This window comes from Podarcis filfolensis, assembly GCF_964270895.1.
Source record: "Podarcis filfolensis genome assembly, chromosome: 5".
Lineage (NCBI taxonomy): Eukaryota > Metazoa > Chordata > Lepidosauria > Squamata > Lacertidae > Podarcis > Podarcis filfolensis.
The window spans coordinates 13,928,490-13,953,186 of NC_139608.1; the positions used below are offsets into that span (position 1 = coordinate 13,928,490).

Sequence of the window (24,697 nt, forward strand, 5' to 3'; positions counted from 1 at the left end):
GGAGGTGCTGCTCCTACATGCAACAGACCAATAAAACTGCCTTGGTTGTAATACTGCAATTTTAAAGAGCTTTGGATTAACTATGAGGGGAGATCCAATCAGATGAGGTTGTAGTTCGAATCAAAGAATGGTAGAGTTAGAAGGGACCACACAGGTCATGTAGTCCAACCCTCTGCAATGCAGGAATTTTTTCCCTAAGGTGGTGTTTGGACCCATGACCCTGAGATTAAGAGTCTCATGCTCTACCAAGGTGTTCCAGAGCTGCTACTACCACCACAAGTAAATGTGGCAACCAACTGATCAGCAACCTCCCCCTGCCCAAATCTTTGATCTAAAAACTGGGGGAGGCTTGTTAACAACTTTCCACCTCCAGCATCTGCCAGAAGAACCCAAAATTGCAAGATGTCAGCATTCCCAGGCCAGCAGATGCTCCTTAAAAAAGAAAGGGGTGACCAAGTATAGATTCAGGAGCAGAGCTTCAATGTCATGACTCGAGATGCAAGTTTATTCAACTTGTCTAATTTATACAGGTTACAGATTTTCAGCCTCTTGCGGAAGAATTTTCTAGGGCCCAGCTCTGGTCGTAAGTCAATAACCCATACGATGCCTGTGTACTACATTTCTGCAAGAATTCATGTTGGGGGAGGAATTACTCAAAGGCCTCTCTGCTTGCTTCTCAGTGGCAGCATCTCTCCTGCAGCAAATATTTCACTACTAATAGTAAGACATGGCAGCAGAAAGTTGCTCTGTCTTCTCCACTAATCCCCGTATCGAGCTACCAACCATTAAGTCCGCAGAAATAAAGTGTTCTTTGTTGACAGTTTGTGCAGTGGTTCTTACCAACTGACTGAGTGGCACATATAGCGTAAAGCTTTCTGTCAAGACAAAAAAAAAAAGTGTTCCAGTCGTCCTTCGTGGGTTGCAAGTATTTGGATTACTATTTATTCCTCTGGGTTGCAAGTCATTCCAGAATGTCACAGCCAAATGAATATCTATAGACTTACCTCCAGGCAGTCGTTAAAAAGGAACAGGGTGACCTGCTCCCCTCTGTCACAGAGGTCGTCACCAAGCGCAACTGTTTCCAGCCGCTGAATTAGACTTCGGTGAGATGACAAGAGATTGGCCTGTGGGGTATAGGAGAAGCTCATTTAAAAAACAGAACAGAATAGTTCAGGAAGGTGCTTTGTCACCAAGAAATAAAATTAAACAGAGCAGACTTTTAACCTGAAAGATCTGAATAACATTCAAAAACCTGCTGGACAGTAATATTTATGCTATTCTGCAGATTAGATTTCACAGCAGGTAACATTGCGGGTGGCGCTGTGGTCTAAACCACAGAGCCTAGGTAGGGCTTGCTGATCAGAAGGTTGGCGGTTTGAATTCCCGTGACGAGGTGAGCTCCAGTTGCTCGGTCCCAATTCCTGCCAACCTAGCAGTTCGAAAGCACCCCAAAAAGTGCAAGTAGATAAATAGGTACCGCTCCGGTGGGAAAGTAAATGGCGTTTCCGTGCGCAGCTCTGGTTTCGCCAGAAGCAGCTTAGTCATGCTGGCCACACGACTCAGAAAAACTGTCTGCAGACAAACGTCGGCTCCCTCGGCCAGTAAAGCGAGATGAGCACCGCAACCCCCGTCGTTTGCAACTGGACTTAACTGTCAGGGGTCCTTTACCTTTTTAAACATTGCCTTACTGAACCCTTTCAAAAGCTCACATAAAGGAGTCCTCTCATTGCCCAACAACAGAATACTTCTCCAGTACATCAGCTTATTGTTACTGTAACCCCACACATTTTTTCTACAGCATTATTAGGGTCAATAAACACTTTCAAAAACTCTATCTGGAAATACAGCTAATGATCAATTTCAAAATTACTCCAGTTCAGCATAAAAAATTAGTTGTTAATGGTACCACATTCCAAAAACATAGAACACACTCCTAACCTATTGGGGTATGTTAGGTTTCACAGTGTTAACTCACTGGGAGATGTGGAAGCCTTGGAAGAAGGAAACAAGAAAGCAAAACAAAATGCATATGAGATGTACTGAACTCATAATGGAAGGAATCCAGAGTACCCTGATAACCTAACGGGGTTGGGGAGCTCAACAGAATATTGCAAGCAAGAAATCAGTGTTAAAAGTTTGCACTATGAAAACTATAGTTCCTGTACCAATATAAAGCCAGCCTGAAGCAGAATTAACCTCATAGGGTAAAACTTACACCTAGGGTTCAATAAAGCCTTGCAGTGGTTTTTGATTACATACAGGAATCTGCTGCAAGTTACAAAAACAGGAAAAATATTCTAGCACTCTTGAAGTGGCAGAACCAAAAAGGGTGGAATTTATGGTACAACCAAAATTCTAAATTAATTTTCTCTACCCTATTTTAAGAACTTGTCGAGCATATAATCCAGTTCAATTAGGGGTTGGGCAGCTTCATTCTCCCATTCATCTCAATAAAAACCCTGAACATGTAGCAAGTTAAACATACTTTTTCTGAAAAACTGAAGCGGAGAGAGATGAAACAGCACAGGACAGCTGACCTCACAATTGTTGAGAAGCATGTAGAGCATGAAGCAGCTCAGGTTTGCTAGAGAAAAGCTGGACCAATATTTCAAACAGGCACTGGGCCCACAGCAACCCCACTGGCCCGGGAGTGTTACGTGAGAAGACTCTCCAATTAACATTTATTCTTCTCCTCCTTCCCCTACCAAGAGGTCGTATCTGTCTAACAAAAGGACTCCACCCCACACATCAGGCTCAGCTGCACTATTACTTACCGGGCAGCCATCTACTTCATAGACAACATCAAAAATCTGCCTTTGGGCTTCCGTTTTCCTTTTATCTTCATTAATATGCCTGGGGAAAAGAGCAAAAAAAGACTTTTCAGTTGTTAGGGTTTAAGGTCCAATACAGACAGGGCATCCAGGTATCTGCTTCATTGCACATGAAGGTCAGATCCACCACTTTAAGTTATTGACATAAGCTTTTGCTCAGAGACTATTATGGGTGGGGAGTGTGAGTGTGTGTGTGTGTGCACACACACACACACACACACACACACACACACCAAACATGTGTCTATACACACATCTACAGCTGAACAGCCTCTTCATCTGCACAACGGCCACTTCGTTAAGTCGGCTACCCAGAAACCAAGACTACCACAGGAGAATTATGCTATATGCATACCAACACCATGCAAAAAATACAAAGCTACACACAAACAGAAACACCACCTTTTATGATAGTTTTTTAAATTCTGCCCGCATTAATTTCTTGCACAGACTTGGGAAATGTGAAAAGACTGCGACGAGCAGCCGTGTCAGCAGTTGAAGACTAAGGAGAAGTGTTTTCCACTTGAGGAAGGCCCAAAGGGGCAGGGGTTCATCGAAACAGATTTGCTGAATTTTCCTCCCTTAAAGCGCTGCAAAGCTACCAGGCAGCTGCTACAGTGCTGACCCTTCACACTGACAGCAGTCATGGGAGTCTCCTGCAGTACAAGTAATTCCTACAGAATTCCTTTCGTTGTCATTTGAATTTCACTGGCTTCAGGAGTAAGGGAAAGGATTCACAATATATCCCCATCACCCTAAGGAAAAGTTATTGTAACAAGAAAAAGCACCAATTCCTTTCCACAAAAAGGTTCTGAAAAGCAACAGTTAACTTATCTTTGAAGTAAGACACCTCTCATTACAAAGGTAGTAAAGTTAAGTCCAGTCGCAGACGACTCTGGGGTTGAGGCGCTCATCTTGCTTTACAGGCCGAGGGAGCCGGCGTTTGTCCGCAGACAGTTTTTCCGGGTCATGTGGCCAGCATGACTAAGCCGCTTCTGGCGCAGCAGAACACCGAAACCAGAGAAGCGCACAGAAACAGCATTTACCTTCCTGCTGGAGCAGTACCTATTTATCTACTTGCATTTTTGGCGTGCTTTCGAAGTGTTAGGTTGGCAGGAGCTGGGATCGAGCAACGGGAGCTCACCCCGTCACGGGGATTTGAACCGCCGACCTTCTGATCAGCAAGCCCAAGAGGCTCAGTGGTTTAGACCACAGCGCCACCCGTGTCCCTTTCTCATTACAAAACGATGTATCAAATGGATAGCAGTGCCAAAGCAGGGCCTCCCAGTTTTGAGGAGAATTAAACGCTCATAACTTTTTTCTAATGAGTACTATTCAATGTGTGGCTTTTGAGATGGAACCCACAGTTCAGCTGGGAACCTAGCTACCTCACACAACAGCAGCATTCCTACAGCTTTCTGTTTTCTCTTTTCTTTTTTTGGCAACTGGAAAATACAGGCCGGCAATATACCACAGGATAAACCATACCATTGTTATATATATTTCAGAGCATCATAGAATAGTAGAATTGGAAGGTCCAACCCCCTGGAATGCAGTTATTTCATTTGCTGATAGCCTCCCATGAGGCATGCCAAACGAATTTACATTATAAGAGCATAGAACAGTTACATATACAGTGGTACCTTGGTTTCTGAGCATCTCAAAAACCTAACGTTTCGGCTTTCAAACGCCAAAAACCCGAAGTAAATGCTTCCGTTTTCGAATGTGCCTCAGAAGTTGAACAGCTTGCACTGCGTTTTTTTCCATTTTCTCCATTGAAATTGCAGGCCGCCTCTGTAAGACCCTTTGCGCCTCAGTTTTCGAACCCGAACAGTCTTCCGGAACAGATTACGTTCGAAAACCATGGTACCACTCTTATAAATACAACTTTTAAAAACTATATATAATGCATGCTGCCTATTGAGCAGACAAGTATGGTAGGGAGAGAGAGATATGTAGAATACTTGTCTGCTCAATAGGCAGTATGCCTTACTGCCATGCTAGTCTACCATACTAATATCAGAACCAGAGAATATCTCCTAGTAATGAGTATCACCACTTACGTCATCACTTCCTTTAGCGACTCAATGGCTCTCTCTAGAGTTGCCTTGTCAGGATTGTCTTCTGCCGTATGTTTCTTAATGTCTACAACAGGGAAGTGCGAAAAGTGCAACTTTTTAAAATCATGCCAAGATAATGTTGACTAAGTTTGAGAATGCGGGGGGGGGGGGGAGAGACTGGTTTTCAATCACCTTTTCACCCCATACAGCTGGAAGTTCTTTTCTGTGGTTGCCAAAACTCTTATTTACAAAACATGGATTTCTCATCGTTACTCACCTAGAAAGACTCTCAAACAGCTGATCCACACCTATTTCAAGGCCTAATGTAAATTATGCAGGTTAGGCCTGTATGACTATACTTAACAGTAGGTGGCAAACAGATTTAAGAACTGCATATGTTTTAGTGACATAAATAACCTACAGAGTGTTTTTGGGGGATGGGAATTGTCAGTCACTGCCCAATTGCATTCCATTATTCCTCTTAATTGAAAGCATGTTTAAAGATCTCCGTAGTGTTAGAGCCTTAAACAAATCTATTGGAAAGTTTAAAACACAATAATGCTTAAGTATCCACCATCCCTAGAGCAGCTTTGTCATGCATATTTGCAGAAAAGGGCATGGAGTCAGATGAAGCCCGTTTCAGTTAGAGCGTTTAGCTCTCCCAATTCGAAGCAACTAAAATAAGGCACCAGCTCACTTGCTCTACAAAAACAAGCGATGCAAAACCAGCCCTTACTTACCATTTAGAAGAAGGGCAACACTAGGCAGCCTCTGAACAGGTCGGATGAGGAGTTCTGCCAAACTCTGTCGACCACACTCTGGTTTAGCTTGATTTATCTATTAAGAGCAAAGTACCGACTCAATCCTTGCCATTGCTAAGTGTGAAATTCTTATTTTCTTTGCGTGAGGGGTCGATGCCTGCTGTCTTTAAAGAGGTAGTAGTGCAACCGTTCCTCAGTAAACCTGCGCCAGACTCAGAGGTTTGTAACAACTACCACCCAGTCACAAACATCCCCTTTCTAAGGAAGGTGTAGTGGCCAGAAGCTCTTGGACAAAATGCATTATCTGCAGAGGTTTTCAGCCTTTATGAGTCCACAACTCCCCTGACCAACTACATTCTTTCTGCGGCTCCCCTGTGGGGAAATGCTCTGAGTCTCAAAAGCCCAGCTATGTTACCCCTTGCCTGAAGAGCCAGCAGCCCCTCACCCCTTGTTGAACACCTTCCCTTGTGGACTATTCTTTGTCCTCTCTTGATTCCTTGGGAGTCCTCCAAGCAGCCACCGTCGCCATCCCTGGTCTCTGAGCTGCCCCCCCCACACCCCAAAGAGAGGTGCCTCCTCACGCTGCCCCACAGCAGCCTGGAAAGAAGATGCCCCCACTGCATTATCTGGATCCATTCCCAACAAAGATTCAGGCCTAGCTTCATAAATGAGTCAGCCTTGGTTACCCTGACCAATGACCTTTATCAGGACAGGGATAGAGGGAATGTGATCCTGTTCCTTCTCTTTGATCTCTCAGCAGCACTCAGTACCATCGACCATATTGGCTGGATTGGCAGTAGGAAATACGGCGATTCTACAGGGGTGTTTTCAGAAAATGACACTAAGAAAGTCAGCCTTATAGCAATTATTCTGTGGTGGTCTGCAGGTTTCCATCTTGCTCCCAAGACTACTGAATAACTCTATGAATCCATTGGGAACTGTATGGAGTGTTATAGACTGACATGCCCTCAATATGCTGATGACCCCCAACTCTACATTCTCTGTATATCCAAGTCAGAAAGAAGGTGCAAACCCTGGTTCTTAGACAAGTGGTGGGCGAGATGAGGGCCAAGTTGAAGCTCCGTCTTAACAAGATGGAGATCCTGTGGATAGTCAGGCCAAAGAATTGGGCAGGTTTTCTACTCTGGATGGATGCCCTCCCTCCAAAACAGACAGATGTGCAATCTGGTGGTGCTCTTAGATCTATCACTGGCTGGAGGCACCAGTCAGATGGGCGGGGTACAAATCATAAATAAATAAGGGGAGGCCCGGCTCACTGTGATGCATTTGGACCAAGATCACTATGTGGCAGTGCCAAGAAGGGCTCTCAATATGGAATTCCCTGCCTCCCTGCCCAGGCCAGGATACAGCTGGTGCCAACTCTGAGTTCATTCATCTAGGCTATAGCTTGATAGGAAACTGGAATCTGTTTGATCTTGTGGACTGTTTGTTAGTGCTACTATTACTCGCTTACTTTGTCTTATAAAATGTAGTAGCACATATGTGACTTTTTAGGCAACCTGCTATGGGTTTACCTTGGCAATGAAGAGCAGGTAAGCAATATTTTAAATACTTCAGCAAGTAGGAGTGAAAAACCTCTGCCAATCTACTAGTAAGATCCTAATCCACCTTCGGTCCGCACCTGTTCTAAGGGCATTGAAGTCAGACACTGCTAACTTATTACACAGAAGTCAAAAACATACTCCAAGTCAATACACAGATGAAATCCCTTCCATACACACACACACACACAAACACACACACACACACACACACACAGGGGGAGCAAGGAAAAGGGGAGGGAAGGTAATTACCTTCAGGAAAGCGTGAAACCTTGGCTTCTGTTTTTCGCACTTAGTAATCATTTCCTTGCTCATTTCAAAGAAGTTCACAAAAGGAGGGTATGTTTTCAGTAAGTCTTTTGACTGAAAGAATGCAGAACTTTCATTTACAACAAGCATAAAGCTGAAGTGGAAAAAGGTAATTTTAAAAATTGGTCCTTTACAGCTTAAATATACCATCAGGCCCTGAAGTATTTTCAGTCACCACTAAACCAGCTAAGAGGCACTCCACAGCAGCCTTCCCCAACATCTCTGAGATCTACAGGTGTAGGGCAGTATACAAATGCAACAGTACAAGTGTGCAGTGCAAAACTTTGCTCGATGTTACTAAAACAAGCCTTGAGGCTTCCCCAATTCCTCCAATTCCAGGGGGTTCCTCCCCATGTGCTATGCGAGCACTCATGGTAATGCAGCCAGTGTTGAAGACTTACATATTTGAGTATGACATCACCAATGCTTTCGCTTTCAGTCCAGTTTATCATAAGGTCTTCAAGGTCCTCCTAGAAAATAAATGACATATTGCCTATTAAAAAAAAATTACAATTTGTAAGATGGAAAGTTATATTAGCATCCTGAACTTATGCATTTTTTCTGCTCCCAAATAGCCTTTAATTTAAAGATACGTAATGAAGGTGCTTATATACACTGAGTGTAGATAAGCGATTTCATTACATATATTTAGGCACCAGGAAAAAAACATTTCTCTTCAAGCAGGCATTCAGCAGATTAACATTCTATGGCTTTTTAAATGTGGGGGGGGTGCTATTGGTTTGTTTTTCTTATGTATTTTTAATTCTCATTTTGTTTCTTTCTGTTGTGAAGGTTACTATACAAATGTAATTAATGATAACAATGACAATTTGATACCACATTTGGAAGCAAGGGAAAATATAAGCACCCTTATTTTTGGTATTATGCCTGATGTGAGTCAGTTTCAGGGAATCTATTCATGAACTACAGTGGTGCCCCGCAAGACGAACGCCTCGCAAGACGAAAAACCCGCTAGACGAAAGGGTTTTCCGTTTTTCGATGCGCTTCGCAAGACGAATTTCCCTATGGGCTTCCTTCGCAAGACGAAAGCCCATAGGGAAATCTCCAGGACAGCGGGGAAGCGCAGCGCGTCTTCCCCACTGTCCTCGGACCTCTTCCGAAGGCTGGCGGTGGGGCGTAGAGACCTCCTCCCGCCGCCAGCCTTCGGAAGGCTCCTCCGAAGGCTGGCGGTGGGGCGGAGAGACCTTCTCCCCGCGCCAGCCTTCGGATGGCTGTCCTGAAGACTTGCGGTGGGAGGAGGGTTTTCCTTCCCACCGCCAACATTCAGAATGCTGTTCTGAATGTTGGCGGTGGGGAGGAAAAACCCTCCTCCCACCGCAAGCCCCGGGAACAGAGGAGAAGCGCTGCGCGCCTTCCCCTCTGGTCCCGGACCTGTCCTGAAGGCTTGCGGTGGGGAGAAAAGCCCTTCTCCGCACCGCCAGCCTGGCAAGCGGTCTCCATAGGAACGCATTAATTGATTTTCAATGCATTCCTATGGGAAACCGTGCTTCGCAAGACGAAAAACTCGCAAGAAGAAAAAACTTGCGGAACGAATTAATTTCGTCTTGCGAGGCACCACTGTATTGAACTGAAGAGTGTAGAACAAATGCTAAACTTGCAACTTCAAATTCCATTTTCTGTCCTAAGTTGTTCCAGACATGCATGTTTCCCCAGGGCGGCACAAGCAAGTTAAAACTCGGGAGTAAAGCAACACAGATGAAAGATCTGCATTGTACAAGTCTTGAAGACAACCTTTATTTTGGTGTGTACATCAAGGATGTCAGGGATACTGCCAAATATGGTTTTAATTTCCTCTGGTGCAAGAATGGGGCCCCCAAGCTGTCCTTCCTTTTCCAAGGGGACTTGAAAGACCTGGAAAAAATGAAAACAGCAATACATTTAATACCACAGAGTCATCTTAATTGGAAGGCTGCACTCAAGGCAGATTCATGCTCTTTGCAGTAGGTAACAATTTCCCTAAAACCACCTATTGGCAATTATGGGCTGGGCCAGGTTTACCGTGCCAAGATGCTGCCGCCTAGTAGTCACTCCCCTTACCCCCTTCCCTAAACAATAAAAATGAAGGCTTTCCTAGTACCCATATGAATTGATGTTGGTTCAGCTCTGTCTGCATTACCAACACCCAAGTGACTCAGAGCAGTGGTTCTCAAAGGATGTGACGCACCACAGAGGTGTGACAGGAGAGGATGGCAAGGGTGGCAGTAAGATTCAAGGACAATCAAAGAAACATTTAAACATTTCAGTATAGTATAGTATAGTATTTCTAAAACATTCTTATTTGCAAAATACGGATCAATATCTTTTTCTAAATGAAAGGAAGAGCATCAATGATACCAAGGACAACCTAGTTGCGATCCAGAAACGCTGTTCGAACCGAGTGCTGGAGAAGACGCATTTATAATTACCGTATTTTTTGCTCTATAAGACTCACTTTTCCCCTCCTAAAAAGTAAGGGGAGATGTGTGTGCGTCTTATGGAGCGAATGCAGGCTGCGCAGCTATCCCAGAAGCCAGAACAGCAAGAGGGATTGCTGCTTTCACTGTGCAGCAATCCCTCTTGCTGTTCTGGCTTCTGAGATTCAGAATATTTTTTTTCTTGTTTTCCTCCTCCAAAAACTAGGTGCATCTTGTGGTCTGGTGCGTCTTATAGAGCAAAAAAAATGGTATATTTTGGAAATGATTCGTGTTCTAATGCAGCTGCATTGTTTCTGACTTTCTGGATTTCTGCATCAGCGCTAACATAACTTCTTGGCAGGTCATGTTCAGGCACAGACCTGTCACTCTTTGGCCCCTTCTCACAATGGCACTCCAATAAAGACAGCTGCTGACTAGGCATGGTTGTCAGGTTAGTCTTTAACATATGGAAGATGGGTGGGCCCAGTAAGCGGTGTAGGAGCACCTGCTGCTAAAGCACTGAAGATGAGCAAGCATGAAACCAATCACTCATCTGGATGGGAGAACTGAAGGATCCCCATGTAAAAAAAAAGCCTATTTAAACCTCAGTCATATGTGCATGGTAGACAAGTGCCAGGAAGCACAGGCAAGCCATAACTTCCTGGCGCATGACTGCCTCCACATCACATCCTTTGCAGACACACCTCTCCTTATCTGACATGAGACACACACAACATGCAGACAACATGGTTGCCGTGTAAGGTGCCCGTCAGCCCTCAGAGGGCACTTACTGCAATACTAGTTGTAACAGAGGCCCCTTATAATGGATCTTTTTGGAAAGTGAGGTGCTACTGATTTGTAGCAAGTTTTCATCAGGTATAGGGGGGACCTATCGACTTGCCTGGATTATGGTTGTCAGGATATCAACATAGTTGCTCTCCGTCTGATACAGCTCCTTCGCAACCTGCCATCTCGCAGACTGCTTTGGCAGAAAAGGAGTCGAGTTTTTGGACGGCTTTGCACATGATTTTGGAGTTTCTGTAAAGGATGGAGACACAAGACGTAAAAATTATTTATTTGGGTGTTTATTTGTGGGGGTTTTTTGTTTTTTTACAAGCAGGAAAACTACCATGGATTCTTAACAGGTGATCTATTTAAGACAACTGTTTCCATCAGATGTGTTAATCCATTTTAAATATGAAGATTTGAGTGCTCTTCCAACTTCTTAAACTCGCACAAAATAAAAACTTGCTTGAACAGGAAAAGCCCTTACTTTCTGTGCCACCATGCAAGGTGAAGTTCTATCTACCACTTTCTCTCTGCGCTATTATAATAAAATAGCCAATGCCCATTATTTTAGCAATATTACGGAATATACCCAGAATATTTTGATACCAGAATTTTTTTTTGTATTCTATTGTAGAGAATTGCCAAGGATCTCGGGTGCAGAATTTATCAGGAATCTGAACAGCACCTAGTTTACCTTATTTCCATCAGTAAGATGTCTCCACCTCTACTCTTGCTGAGACAAATTTGGTTCACCTTGGAAGTCAGGTGCCACAAACGGATCCAATCTGTACTTTGAAATCACCTTTAGTACACAACTCATGCCCCAAATTAAGTTCTGCATTACCTAAATGGTCACTGCAATCTAAAAAATTTAAGGAAATTTGCTCATCATCACCTTGCGATGTTCTCGATACATCTCTAACTGGATGATGTTCGCATAAGACAACATCTTTCAAAATTGGAATGGAACGGAGGCTTACAGAAGTTTCCTTGCTTTCGACTGGGAAAATAATGAATTTCTGAAGATTCATTTGAGGTGCTTCATTAACTAGGCTTTCAGGTGGCTTACTGCTAGCTGCCTTGATGGTTTGTTGCAGATTTTCTAAGGAGTTTATGCAACATTTACGAGCAACGTTATCCAGAGGAATACATCTGGAAAGCCTGCATGATTTCCTCCTCATCCGACTAAGTCTATAGAAATGAGAGTTGCCCTTCTGTCTACCAATATCCACGTTCCTCAATTCTATCCTGCTCCCTGTATAGTATTGAGAAGGGAAAAATCAGTTACTCGTGTCAGTATTCAGAAGTGTTTTATTTTTGCCACAACTATTAAGTGACACGGAGCTGGTTTTGCTTTACCTCCATTAGTTATGCCCGATTCAGGAGTATTGGAAATATCAAGTAAGGATCCCATCGAAAGGGAATGCTCAGCTGATGGCCGCTTCCGAGGTGGGAAGGGAGACATGTCTGCCTCTCTGGTCAGCTGAGCAAGGGTCTCTCTTAAGCGACGTTTCTTCCGGTTGCTATTTGGAGTATTCAGTGAAAGTTGTGAGACAGACGTTTTCAGTTCAGGACTATCTAACTGCAATGAAATATAAACATTCAGATAGTTAACTGTACTCCTTCTCTACAGCTTAGAACCACAGGAAGCTGTAAAATCCTGCTACTGAAATGAATTATTGGTTTCGCTGTAAAGCTTACTATAGCCCTTCAGGAAGGCCTTGAAAACCCAATTATTTTTGCTGACTGATTCTTTAGTAATTATCTTCTGCCATTATTGAGTTCCTTTGAGGTGATGGTTTTTCTTGTGGGGGAAAAAGTGTTTTATTTTTGGGCTGGATGCACATTTATTACTACTCAAATTTTCACAGGAGGCTTTGTATTCTATTCTATTTTGTTGTTAGAAATTGCACTTCAGTCTCTTATTGGTCTAGATCACATGACAGATTAAACCATGGTTTAATATGCACTATGGTTTAATGGGAACAAATAGCATGGTGGTGCACACTGCTCAAAAGTTTCTGCACTGCTGCTCCCACTAACTAAACAACCCAGAATCTGGCTCATTACGCTGTCAAAACCTGTGCTTACGGTTTTTTCTCTCCAAACAAACCATGAGTGGTAGCTAAGCTTTGTTCTTGGTTTACCTCTCGTGGTTTGTTTCGGGGAAGGAAGCCACAAGCTCTGGTTCAGATGACATGACAAGCACAACTCTGCCTTGTTTCGTCTCTGGCGCAGCACCAGGGGAGGAAGAGTGCCACAAGAGCTTCTGAGCTGCGATCTGCTGCTTGTTCACATTAAACCATTGTTTGTATTAAACTATGGTTTGAGTCAACTAGTGAACCGGGCCACTGCGTAAGCTTCCCTAATTGAGTTTTACTCATAAAAGTGTCCATACATGTTTTACATAAATACAGAAACAAAAAATGCTTTGACACAGTTAATGGAACTGAAGTGTTTAAATATCATCCCAAAATTCCATCTTCTATTTCATTAATAAGCTAATACCAAGAATTGCCCAGTTTAAAGATCCCATTCTGGTTCTATAAATTGCTTTCAATATTCTAGATTTCCTTCTGTAGTAGCTCACCTTTTCAAAAAGGTACATGGATTCTCCAGCTTTGGCATCCATCTGAATGCTTCCCCAAAACCACTAGAGGGAGAAAAAACGTTTTCTGTGATTTGCTCAAGCATATACAACAATCCATCATTGCCAACGTTAAAAATAGCTACTGAAAAGCAAAAGCCAAGGGGTTTAGGCTTAGGATGTATTTTAAGAATCCAGGATTTTCTATTAAAACTGACCTCCTGCTTTACAACGTAGAGGTTCTGGGATGGCTCAAATGGAAGGTCTTTTACAGTATTTTCTTCAACTATGAGATGAGTACACCTTTCATCACCAACAGGCAGGTGTTGTCCACCTGAAGACAAAAGAGAGTTGACAAGATTAATCTGTTTCTTCCTAAATTCTACACTTACAAGTTCTACATTTTCATTCCAACACACTACAGTAACACCAAGGGAGGCGGGAATCTTATTTCCCAGTGAAAAATGTGCAAAGTTATTCTCAAAATATTATGTAAGGCAGGGGAGAGGAGACTTTCCTCTGTCCCTCACATGTAATCTGTCAGGGGACAGAGCCAAACCTAGCTGGGGCACATCTCTTTTTGCCACTCGTCTTCAACATTTCCCCCTCCTTGCCACACACATGAAATTAGGAAGAGGACCAAAGGTGCCCCAAACCCTTATTTATTCAGAATAAGAGTTTAGAAAGGAAGATATGGAAGAAACCTGAGGCTCAATGGCAAGCAGATGCAAATTTTAGAGAATGGAGAGAATGGGGAAGAGCATCTCTAGTTGGTGCTACATACTGGCTAAGAGGATAATCCTAAATGTCCCTACTTGAAATCTCACAACTATGAACTCACTACAAGGAACTTGCTTATTTATTCTGTCTGTACTTTGGGAATAATACTGGTCTTTTTGAAGGTTAGCGTAAGGGATATGAAGATATGGAGTGCTCCAAGAACTGTAGAGCACCTACAAACAACGCTAACCATACTTAGAATAACATATTTAAAGGAGAGAGCACTAATTTCTTTCACACAGCTTCAGATTTTTGTTATTATGCATGATGCAAAGCTGGCTCTCCACATTTTTATGTTCAGGAAGCTGTACATGAATTAAAGAAAAAGCACAAATCTGCACAAATGCAATTTGAGATACAGCTTAAGCATTTGACATCTCTTCTGTAACGAATTCTCAGCATTTAGACTTGCTTTAGATGGCGACGTCAACCTCTTTTAAGTGCAAATCAGTAGAAAAGCATGATTCCATAGATAGGTATAATAGAGGGGTATACAGTTCATTAAGCAAGTCATCAACTGCTGTAATACATTTACAAATATGAACACTAACATGTTCTCAGTAAAACAGAGCATCAAAATCTGTAGTATCAGTAATATAATAACATGCTGGCTATTTAATATAAAGTATCTTTTTACAGTGATAGTAGTGTTTATGTCCGGGGCACGAGGAGGTTTAAAGCATTTTATGTACATAAGACTCTTAGTGCAATAGTTTTTTCACATTTACCTTGCATTTCTGTCATTTCTTCCATGCTCTTCTTTTCTTCGTCAGAGAATCCAAGAAAACTCAACATGCAGTCCTGAAATGGGGGAACTTTAAATTCTTTCCTGAATTCCTCAGCAGCAGCACAGAAGTCACTAAGGAGTGGGGGTGGGAATGAGATGAGGGATTTAAACCTTGTTGCACCATGTTTTCCTATGCAAAAAATGGTTTCTGCTCACTGTCCTGCACGCAAGTGCAAATACCAATGCTACTTTTAAGAATGTATACATACATGTCGTTCCTTTTCTCCCAGGCCTTATAAATCCAGTCTGCTTTCATGATGGGTGTGCCTAGACTCACAGCTGCCTGCAAATCAGCAGAGAAAGAGGTTAACAGGTACTGTTCCTCTGCAGACTGAAAAAGAGAATGCCCTTGCAAAGGCTTACTTAGTACAGATTACAGTATTTCACAAAACACAAAAATCTATGCTTGATAAACAGAATTAACATTTGTGGGCTTTTTTAATTTTTTTAAAAAAGATCTGTACTTTAACACTGGATGTTAGTGGAAGTGTGGCAAGCTCACAAAATTGAATCCATGGACCCCTATTGAAACACAAAGTTCAAAGAACAAAGCAGGTGAAATCTGGCCTTTGGAGTCAAACATTATAATAGTGAAACATGCACCCACATATTCATATTCCAACACCAAAACATGGTTTGGCAATACTCAGGCTTGCACATTCCTTCCTCCCACCTTTCTTTTGCAGGAAGGCATTAGAAATTCCTGACTACACACAGACCTCATGACCAGAGGGGGTCAGATTCTGCTCCCATGTAATAGAAAAGCTTTATTTAATGGCAAGCTTTAATTACGTAAGTTGATTAGTATACATGCTCCTTCAGGAAATATTAAAACAATTGAATTGCTTCCTTGATTCAAATAACAGGGGGAATGGAGCCAGATCATTGGTTCATCTAGCTCAGTATTGTCTACACTGATTGGCATAGCCTCCCCAGGATTCTAGACTGGGTACATACAGTCCCACCTGGAGATGCCAGGGACTGAACCTGGGACATTCTTCATGCAAAGCAGATCCTCTACCACTGAGCTACAGTCCTTTTGCAGGAGGGGGAAGCCAATGTAAATCAGATTTTCAATCAATGATTTATGTCTATCCACCCCAACATTTTGGAAGGGAGCCATATTATCCAGCCCTCAATAAATCCATCATATATATGAATATGGACAATTCATTATTTTACTACGCCATAAACGGAGGATCAACTGTATTTAAAATGATTTAGATAAAATAGATGTTTGCTCATGGAAGACAGCTATGGTATACTTCGCTGCATTCCTGTGGGAAACGTAGACACAAGTGAGATTTCATTTTAATATGGCCGGGTGCAACAAAACCAGAACAAAACTGCTGTCCAGTTACAGTATTAAACATTTTCTGCCACTGGGTCGTAAGGCAGCTCCATAAGAACTACTGTACTGCATTCTTATACCTCCAGCTGACAGCACCAGGCTGCAAGTATAGGCTTTGCAACAGAATACTTATCTACATGAATTGTATCTTCAACTGCTTTGGAGTTGACATTTAAATAAAAAGTTATGCAACTTCAAAATGCCACTCTAATACACCTCCAAGACAGCCTTCAAAATATTGAAATGCCTCTTAAAATAAAGACGCACAATCAAAAACTTTAAATGCAAAATCCATTTACTCCTGCCCACAGCTTAATGTACATACAATACTTATCATCCCTTTGCATCGCATGCCTGGTATATGCAAAAAAACATAGTCTGCACCCAAACTCTGAACCAGAAAGGGAAATGAACATACTCTGAATTTGCCTCCTTGCGTAGAATTAGCCACCAAATGTGTAACTTTTGAATTGAAATCCCGTCGAATAATCCCTCCCATATGATGAGCCAAAGTCACCAGCTTCACCTATGAACAAAATTGAGCTCCAGTTAGTTTTCTATTTATTTTTTAAACAAAATTGCTATTAGACCAAGGTAATATGCTGTCTGCAATTCAATGTACGAAGCAACAGTATTCCCAGCCATTCTCCTTTCAGTTTACGTTGCAAATTTGGGTTGTAAAATGGTTACTTCTCTCTTTAAAGGCATTCCTGCACAGGAGGGTCAAGAGTTCGGAACAAGGTTTGCTTAGGGGTGCTTTGCACAGGAGAGTCAAAAATTCATCCTATGAACCTGGCAATTAAGGGGAAGCAGAAGCAGATGCCTACTCTACTTCCAATTGGCTACAGTGTTGTGAGGGTAACTGAAAAAACTGTATACGAGTTGGAACGGTCCGAAGCCTAGTTACTCACCCCATAAATGCCATACTACTCTACCACATGGAAGGAATAGGTTAAAATCTAAAACTTTAAAGGAATGTTTAGTGAAGACACCCAGAGGCAGAAAGAGAAGCTAACTACTTGCTGACTGCAGTGAGTTAACTCCACTAATCACAGTATTACCCCACAAACATTTGGTACTTTTAACCAACTTGTGTCTCATAATTGTATTCCTGTCTTCCATAGGAGGACCCCATGTGGTGGTGTATATGGCATTAAGCCCATTCTGTTTATTTCAACTATTTATATACAAAAATTTCCAAGCAGTGTGCATAAAAATCACAGAAAGCACATAACAAATAAAAATCAGCAGATAAAATCAGAAAATGCCCTTAAAATGCCTGCAGGAACAGATACACATCAAGTCTTCACGTTGGACCAGTCCCCATCCCACAGCTGAATATCCCTCAGTGCTGAGTGGAAGCTTGAAACCAGATGTCCCCATTTCATGTCCATCACACTATTCCCTTTGTGATTTTTTAAAAAAAAAACTTCTTTGCACATTCCTCAAGTGGTGCTGCTATAGCAGTCAGTTCCAAACTCCATTCGGATCTCCACTCAATATTGCAACCTCTTCAACTATTATTCAGTGTAGGTGAACTATTCTAAGGGGCATGGAAAAAAGACAATCTTACCAATTCTTCTTTCTTTCTGAATCCTGTGAAGCATAACACAAGATTCAGCATACTGGCACAGTACAATGGGCGGCATGAGAAAGGCAGAGGCTGAAATAAAAGTAAACTGGTTAGTTGTCACAGAAGACACCCCAAGACAATTAAGTAAGCTTGTGTGAAAATCATGCACTTGAAGGATAAACCGCCACCCATTCAGGGAACTAGGGGACTGGTTTAATCAAACCTACAGCTCTATAGAAGTCACTTCCTGGTTGTTTCTTCCTATACTGTTCTTGTTAACATCTAAATGAACAAGTCACATTTACAAGACAAAGGACGCTAAAGCTAAAGACTCCCTAGGGAGGAGGAGAGATTTGTGTGGGAAGAAGAAAACACAGTTATAGCAAAGTAAGAAAAGGACCACAGACCTGATCAGAACCTCCTGTATTAACATGTTTTGTTTAGTGTACATTTTCATTATGGATGTATTTTTTATTATTCCCTAATAAACCTGTTAGCCTTTAAGGTACCACAAGAATCTTTTTTTTTTTTTCAAGTATTAGATGCACAATAGAAGTGTGCTTCATTCAAATGTTGCACTAATCAGAGAGCCACATGGTAAGGTGGAAAAATGAGTGAAAACAGATCTGTCAAAGGTTATGACTGTGTTATTTAGCACAGACATGGATCAAGAATCCAACGTGTATCCCAAAGGCAAGTGAATAAAATACATTTTTAAACAGGTCCCAGTTTCAGGAGTTACAGGGGAAGCCACGATTGTATCCAAATATATGCATGTCTAAAACAGAAGCTAGCCACCATTTCAAGATCTCTTACAATGTATATTCTTACCTCGCCTTTTCTGGCACAGTGCAGTACTATTGGGGGCCCAAGGACTCTGCAGTCAGCTTTGTGCAAATCGTTGAAAATGGGATCTTGAAAGTCTGCTATCACAAAAATGGTCTCAAATTCTGGCGAATCGGAATTCTTATACTCCTCCACTGAATCCGTCTTTATGTAGGGCACTTTAATTTCCTTCAATTGTTTACAAAAAAGTCAAGTATTATTTACAATAGTAAAGCTAACAAAAATGTTTTTCTGCCTATAAGTTGTATAGCAGGATTATTTCAATAAAAATAAGTATGAGTTAGAAACTGCCCATTAAATTTGAAGCTAGCTCAACAGAAACATGACTCCTTTTTTGCAGATAGAAGCAAAGAGTTTTAATAGTTAAATCAAATTTGAGTTCTAATTCATGAGCATGAGATACATCATCGTAACAATCACAGGTGTACATCAATTCAGAACCAATGCCAACACCCCAAAGTGTCAAAGCTTCGATTCAGCTAGCTCCATTGTGCACCATTCACTACTATTGTGCTTTTATATTATCCATATACCAAGTGATGAGATTGTTGATTTTGCCCACTTCTGTCCCAGTAGTGCAAAAGACTGCATGCAGATATGTACACGTAATTGCCCCAACATACCATATGGATAATACTTTTAATAAGTTTTTCTTCCGATTTACCAGAACTAGCTTCCTTTATCTTTATAACGGGAACTTCCATTATCTTAATGGTCTGCAGAAGAGGAGAACTTCAGTATGAGAACGAAATAATCCAAAGCCTCAACTACAAGTTTTCAGTAACATGAGGGATTGCATACCATTTTGGGATCATGGGCATTTAGAATTTTGAGAGCACCATTAATCTTCAAGGGCACAAGTTCAGTCATGGGCATCATGTTGGGGGCCTGATAAATCTTACCTCCAAAGCTTTCAGAAGTTCTTCACATTTTGCAGCTTCTTTCGGTAGGACTACCCTAGTTTCAATCTGCGGCATTTCTTCTTTTGGGAGAGGTGAAAAAAGAACAAACAGTATCTAAACATATGATTGCAGAATTAAAGCGACCTATCTTCTCTCTCAACAAGGGAGAGGAAGTAGAAGAAGCTTATATTCCCAATAACATCCTTTTATACATGTAATTCAGCTATACAGGCGGCAACCGTTTAGCACCGGGGTTCTGTTTCTGGCCCCCTGGAGTGCCTTGAATGATGGTCAGGGGTGCTGTGGGCAACACTGGCCTCGGTCCTTCTTTCCTTTCCTCCCTTCCTCTGATGCCCTCTCAAGTCTCTGCCTCCCAAAGGTTTGCACAGCAGTTTGTTGCAGCAGCTCTAGCTACAAGCTCCCCAGGTGAATGGTGGCTCTGGGGCTGGCCAGGGGCTGCTGGTTGCCAGGAGCTGAGGCAGCCTTGGAGTAAGCAAGCAAGTAGATGAGGGAGCCCATCCAGCCCTTGCTGTTGGGACGGACAGACAAGTGGGAGGCCAGGCAGGCATGCAGGCACCGCTCTGGCCTTTCTTGTGCTGGCTGTGTGCAAGGCCTCCCTGGGAGCTGAGTGCCCAGAGCCGAAGGGGAGCCTTTCCACCATGCAGGCCCGGCAGTGCCCACTGCTGTCTCCCAAGGTAAGGTGCTGACCTCACGTTCACCTTTGGCCAGTCTCTGTTGGGCCATTAAGGCAGATGGAGTCTCCTAGTGTCACTTTCTGAAAACAGCCCTGTAGAATCACCATATTTCCTACTGCTAACTCGCTTAGTCGATCCAGCCAATATGGTCAATGGTACTGAGTGATGCTGAGAGATCAAAGAGAAGCAACAGGATCACATTCCCTCTATCCCTGTCCTGATAAAGGTAATGGGTCAGGGTAACCAAGGCTGACTCAGTTCTGAAGCTAGGCCTGAATCTTGGTTGGGAATGGGTCCAGATAATGCAGTAGGGGCATCCTCTTCCGATGCCCCAGTAGAGCAATGTGAGGAGGCACTTCTCTTTGGGGCAGGGGGGCAGCTCAGAGACTGGGGAGGCACAGGGGACTCCCAAGGAGAAGGGAGAAGGCCAAGGGAACCCTCCACAAGAGAGGGTGTTTGAAAAAGGGCAAGAGGCTGCCAGCTCAGAAGGCAAGGGGTGACATAACTGAGCTCCTGAGCCCCACAGGAGTGCCGCAGAAAGAATGTAGGGAGCCATGGACTCAAAAAGGTTGAAAACCTCTGGTCTAGAGTGAGGCCAACCACAAGTCTGGGCTCACGTTTAATGCTGAGCTAAACCATTGCTTAGTGCAGGTAGTGCAAGTAGTGCATTCCAGGTAGTGCATTGCTTAGTGCAGGTAGTGCAGCAGAAGCCAGGCTTGGGGAGAAACACGTTTGTTTGTTCACGCCAAGCCACTGGTTTGGCTTAGCATTATGTGCAAAATGGGCCTTCAGAGATTATGGAACACCTTGCTATCCAATAAAAAATCCCACAAGCTTATTCTTTATATGTCATCAGACAAAAAGAATTTTTTTTGTTGGTTTGTGCACTTTTCAATAATATATTCACAATTTACATCTGTGGTTTTGATATTTACCCATTATAAAGTTGCTATTGCTGCTGCTGTTTGTGTTCTACTTGCTTTTATTATTTTAAGGAAGTTGACAGTTGCCTTGGGGTTCCATTGTGAAGCCAAAGGCAAAGCAGAAATACTTTAATTAGTAAATAAAAACAAAATAAGCCTACAGGAAAGAGTCTGCATTGTGCTTTGTGCTTTAGCTAAGTATAACATAAATATTGCTATAAAAGCACACATGTGAATGCTCCCATCTGAAAAAACTAGAGGAATACAAAGAGAAGTATAACTAGATTCATAGCTAGATTGCAAGAGTTTCTATAGCAAGTGACTTTTATCCACATTCTGAAATAAGAACCATTCACTCCATTACCTTCATCATCTGAAGCTGATCCCCTGAATAGGTTCTCCTTTGAAGATTCTGTAATTTTGGAGTCAAGAATGGAAGAATCTGCCAAGAGACTCCTCCCTGTATCAGACATGAGCGTACTGTTGTCAGCCATGGTCAAAAGGGTATTTCACTTCTACGGCTGCAAGGGAATCACCCAGTAAGTTATTATTATTTTTAAGGAAACACACAGTTTAGGAAACTATTAGCAATCTATGTAAGGTTCCTAACCATACTCCAAAAGCAACTCTGCAATTTGAATACTCATACCGGAGCTTGTACCTACATTGTCAAAGCCTCACTTTTCCTCTTGCATTTACCAATTCCTGCTGCTACTGCTTCCTGTTCTGTTTTGCCATTAAGATCTGCAGGGTCTAAACACTACAGAGAGAAAGGGGGTTTTCTGGGTGGGTCAGTGGGTGGAAGATACCTGGGCTATAAGATCATACTTGAAGATGTTTATGTAAAACATATTTTTCTATAACTGTATGCGCTGTCCAATGTTGCAAAATCTGCTGGAGCCAAATGAGCAACATATTATTTATTTATAGTATTCATTCGTGCTCATCTCTGTGTTCATGGAATTCTGGTATCCATGACTCTCTAGTGCAGTGGTACCTCGGTTTAAGAACAGTCCTGTTTACGAACTCTGCAACACCAGAAGTAGTGTCCTGGTTTGCAAACTTTACCTCGGTCTAAGAACGGAATCCAAACAGTGGAAGGGAACCGGCGGCAGGAGGCCTCATTAGGGAAAGTGCACTTCGGTTTAAGAACAGTTTCGATTTAAGAACAGACTTCTGGAAAGGATTAAGTTCATAAACCGAGGCACCACTGTAGAGAGAATGCATGCTTTTACAGATATCTGTAGGATGGACTTGTGTGCCATGCTATGTAAAATGCTCATGCAAGTGTTACAAGTACCAGAGCAACTCCTGGCACATCAGCAGGGGAAGCTGATAGGATACAGGACACTATCAAACCTACAGTTACGTAAATCCAACTAACAATAACGCCCACAACGTAACTGGCTGTGTTTAACTATATGAATTCTTTAAACATCATATAAACATACCTCTTTTTACATTATCAAATTAAGTAGAAGCAATTAAAGACCAACATTTTGAACAGGAAAAAAATCTGAGGAATAGGAAGCCTCTCATTTTCTCTAAACTGTCTAGTCTCAAGGGAGGAGACCTGTATTTCAAGCTTGTACCGAGTGTAGAGAAATTATGCTTCATTACATAAGATCTGACCTTTTATTTTGTATGATGAAGCCCAGACAACTGAAAGTCTGTCTTGTATGCCTTCCTGTCTGTCTTACTCCCGTTTAGTAACTTCAGAACAACTGCTAAAATATCTCTCCCCATTACTTAAGAAGACTCTACATAAACTTCAAGGTGTTGCATCTACAGCTTCTTCTGCAGCCACTCCATCAATGCTCATAGCCCTCTTTCTGATTTCTAAGCTTTGCTTAACTTTCACCTTTCATATGCCACCTTTTATTATGCAACTGTACGCACAACTTCACAGCTGTTATGGGGTGGGGCTGGAATGTGTGGGTTTTTTTACTACACTGTCATAAGAGAGTGAATGGCAAAACACACAGGAACACACAGCTAAGGCAAAATATGAGCAGATGAGATAAACTATGTGATAGTAGTGTGATGACAGGTGGAGCAGAAGGCATGGGCCAATTTCCAATGAACCACCTAGCTGGTTGCTGTGATTCTTGTGTAAATGCTAGATCTTGATCTGAACCAGTAGGCACTTTGAATTTGAACAAGAATGCATACTGAAAACAGCTTAACACAGATTAGAATATTAGATAGGCTTGTAGTGTTCAGAATATTTAACATCTCAATAGACTACAATAGAAGGGGGAATCAACTATGCAAGACAAGTTAAGACCACCCCAGGTTTACAATTGTCTCTGCATATCCTTTGTTAGCTCCAGAATAATTTCAGCACAGAACAGATGGAATCATCTACACAAAGTAGGTGATGCCCTGCCCAACACACCTAATTTTAGATGAGTGCAAATGCTTTGAGCAGTATTGTAATCTACAGTTTTCCTAAACACTGAGTGTTGAGGCAGATATCCAATCAAAGAGGAACAAGTGCACAACCAGCATGAATTGAAAGGTGTTGCATATGCTTTTTATTTCATTTTAAGATATGAGAACAAGAATAAGACAGCTCTTCAAATTATTAGAAATCAAAAAGAAAGCAAGAAGCAAGCACTAGGTGGGCCCAATACACTAGCTGTCCATGAACTTTGGGCTCACGTGGTCATTTCCCACAGTTGGGTCAGCGACCTGCTGCACTTGCAGTGCTGGTACGGGAAGGAATCATGTGAGGAAGCACATGACTGAAGATGCCAAGCATTAGTGTTGCAACATGGAGTCTTAATATGCAATCAATTTCCCCCCAGCAGTTACCAATGACTTATTCACTAGATCAGTGAACAATGGAACAAAGTGAGGCAGAACCCAACATGAAAAACCAGAGCTTCATGTGGGCAGATGAAAATGCACACATGCTCCATCTCTGATCACTGATAGTTCAGCTCATAAACCCTGCCCACCACATTCCACAAAGTTTCAGGTCCTGGAGCAACACATTTTATAGAAGATGGAATCAAGAATTTAAGCATGCATCTGAAATAAATCTAATCTGTTGTATCACATACAGACCCATGATTTCCCCCCCGCCTCCAAATCTGTATTTTAAGTATCATTACTTCATCCTTACTCAAAACACATCTATAAATCAATAGTACTCCAGTGTGATGTTTTTCCATCTGACCTGTTTTATAAGACCTATACACACAATAAAGCATGTGTTGACATTAGGTGACAACCATTACTAACAAACTGTAATTGTGGCGCAGAGCAGGATTGCCAGATCTCTAAAGCAAAACTCAAAAGCAGGGTTACGTTCAATATTACAAAGTAGTGATTTAAGGACTACCTCTTATTTTAGAACACCTTGTAAGAACAGAAGATAATCCCTTCTGGATCAGACCAAAGGCATATCTAGTCCAGCATCCTATTTGCCAGTAACCAACCAAATACTTCTGGAAAGCCAACAAGAAGGACATTAGCACAATAACCCTCTCCCACTGTTGTTCCCCAGTGACTGGCATTCA

The 24,697-nt window shown here is 42.2% G+C and overlaps 1 protein-coding gene and 1 long non-coding RNA gene across 10 annotated transcripts in view; one reads left to right on the forward strand and one right to left on the reverse strand.

Annotated features, from left to right (window-relative positions):
• LOC310762476 overlaps window positions 1–24,697 on the forward strand; it is a 531,937-nt gene that overhangs the window by 459,227 nt on the left and 48,013 nt on the right. The window lies entirely within an intron of this gene.
• Window positions 1–24,697, reverse strand: part of ECT2 (epithelial cell transforming 2) — a 42,836-nt gene that overhangs the window by 16,085 nt on the left and 2,054 nt on the right. For 2 of the 9 annotated variants that reach the window (XM_083613157.1, XM_083613158.1), the window contains exons 2-20: window positions 21,535–21,691; window positions 19,553–19,632; window positions 18,636–18,818; window positions 17,805–17,894; window positions 16,650–16,757; window positions 15,090–15,163; window positions 14,822–14,952; window positions 13,532–13,647; window positions 13,317–13,379; window positions 12,086–12,308; window positions 11,622–11,981; window positions 10,839–10,975; window positions 9,276–9,395; window positions 7,925–7,993; window positions 7,467–7,577; window positions 5,632–5,728; window positions 4,895–4,976; window positions 2,775–2,853; window positions 1,005–1,124 (exon numbers count right to left, since the gene is read on the reverse strand). In XM_083613157.1, coding sequence (XP_083469283.1) covers window positions 1,005–1,124; window positions 2,775–2,853; window positions 4,895–4,976; window positions 5,632–5,728; window positions 7,467–7,577; window positions 7,925–7,993; window positions 9,276–9,395; window positions 10,839–10,975; window positions 11,622–11,981; window positions 12,086–12,308; window positions 13,317–13,379; window positions 13,532–13,647; window positions 14,822–14,952; window positions 15,090–15,163; window positions 16,650–16,757; window positions 17,805–17,894; window positions 18,636–18,818; window positions 19,553–19,632; window positions 21,535–21,664 — 2,373 coding nt within the window. In that variant the 5' untranslated portion in view covers window positions 21,665–21,691. Of the gene's footprint in view, window positions 1–1,004; window positions 1,125–2,774; window positions 2,854–4,894; window positions 4,977–5,631; window positions 5,729–7,466; window positions 7,578–7,924; window positions 7,994–9,275; window positions 9,396–10,838; window positions 10,976–11,621; window positions 11,982–12,085; window positions 12,309–13,316; window positions 13,380–13,531; window positions 13,648–14,821; window positions 14,953–15,089; window positions 15,164–16,649; window positions 16,758–17,804; window positions 17,895–18,635; window positions 18,819–19,273; window positions 19,376–19,552; window positions 19,633–21,182; window positions 21,258–21,534; window positions 21,692–24,697 lie in introns of those variants that run through there. The other 7 variants (XM_083613159.1, XM_083613160.1, XM_083613161.1 and 4 more) reach the window with 7 other exon arrangements.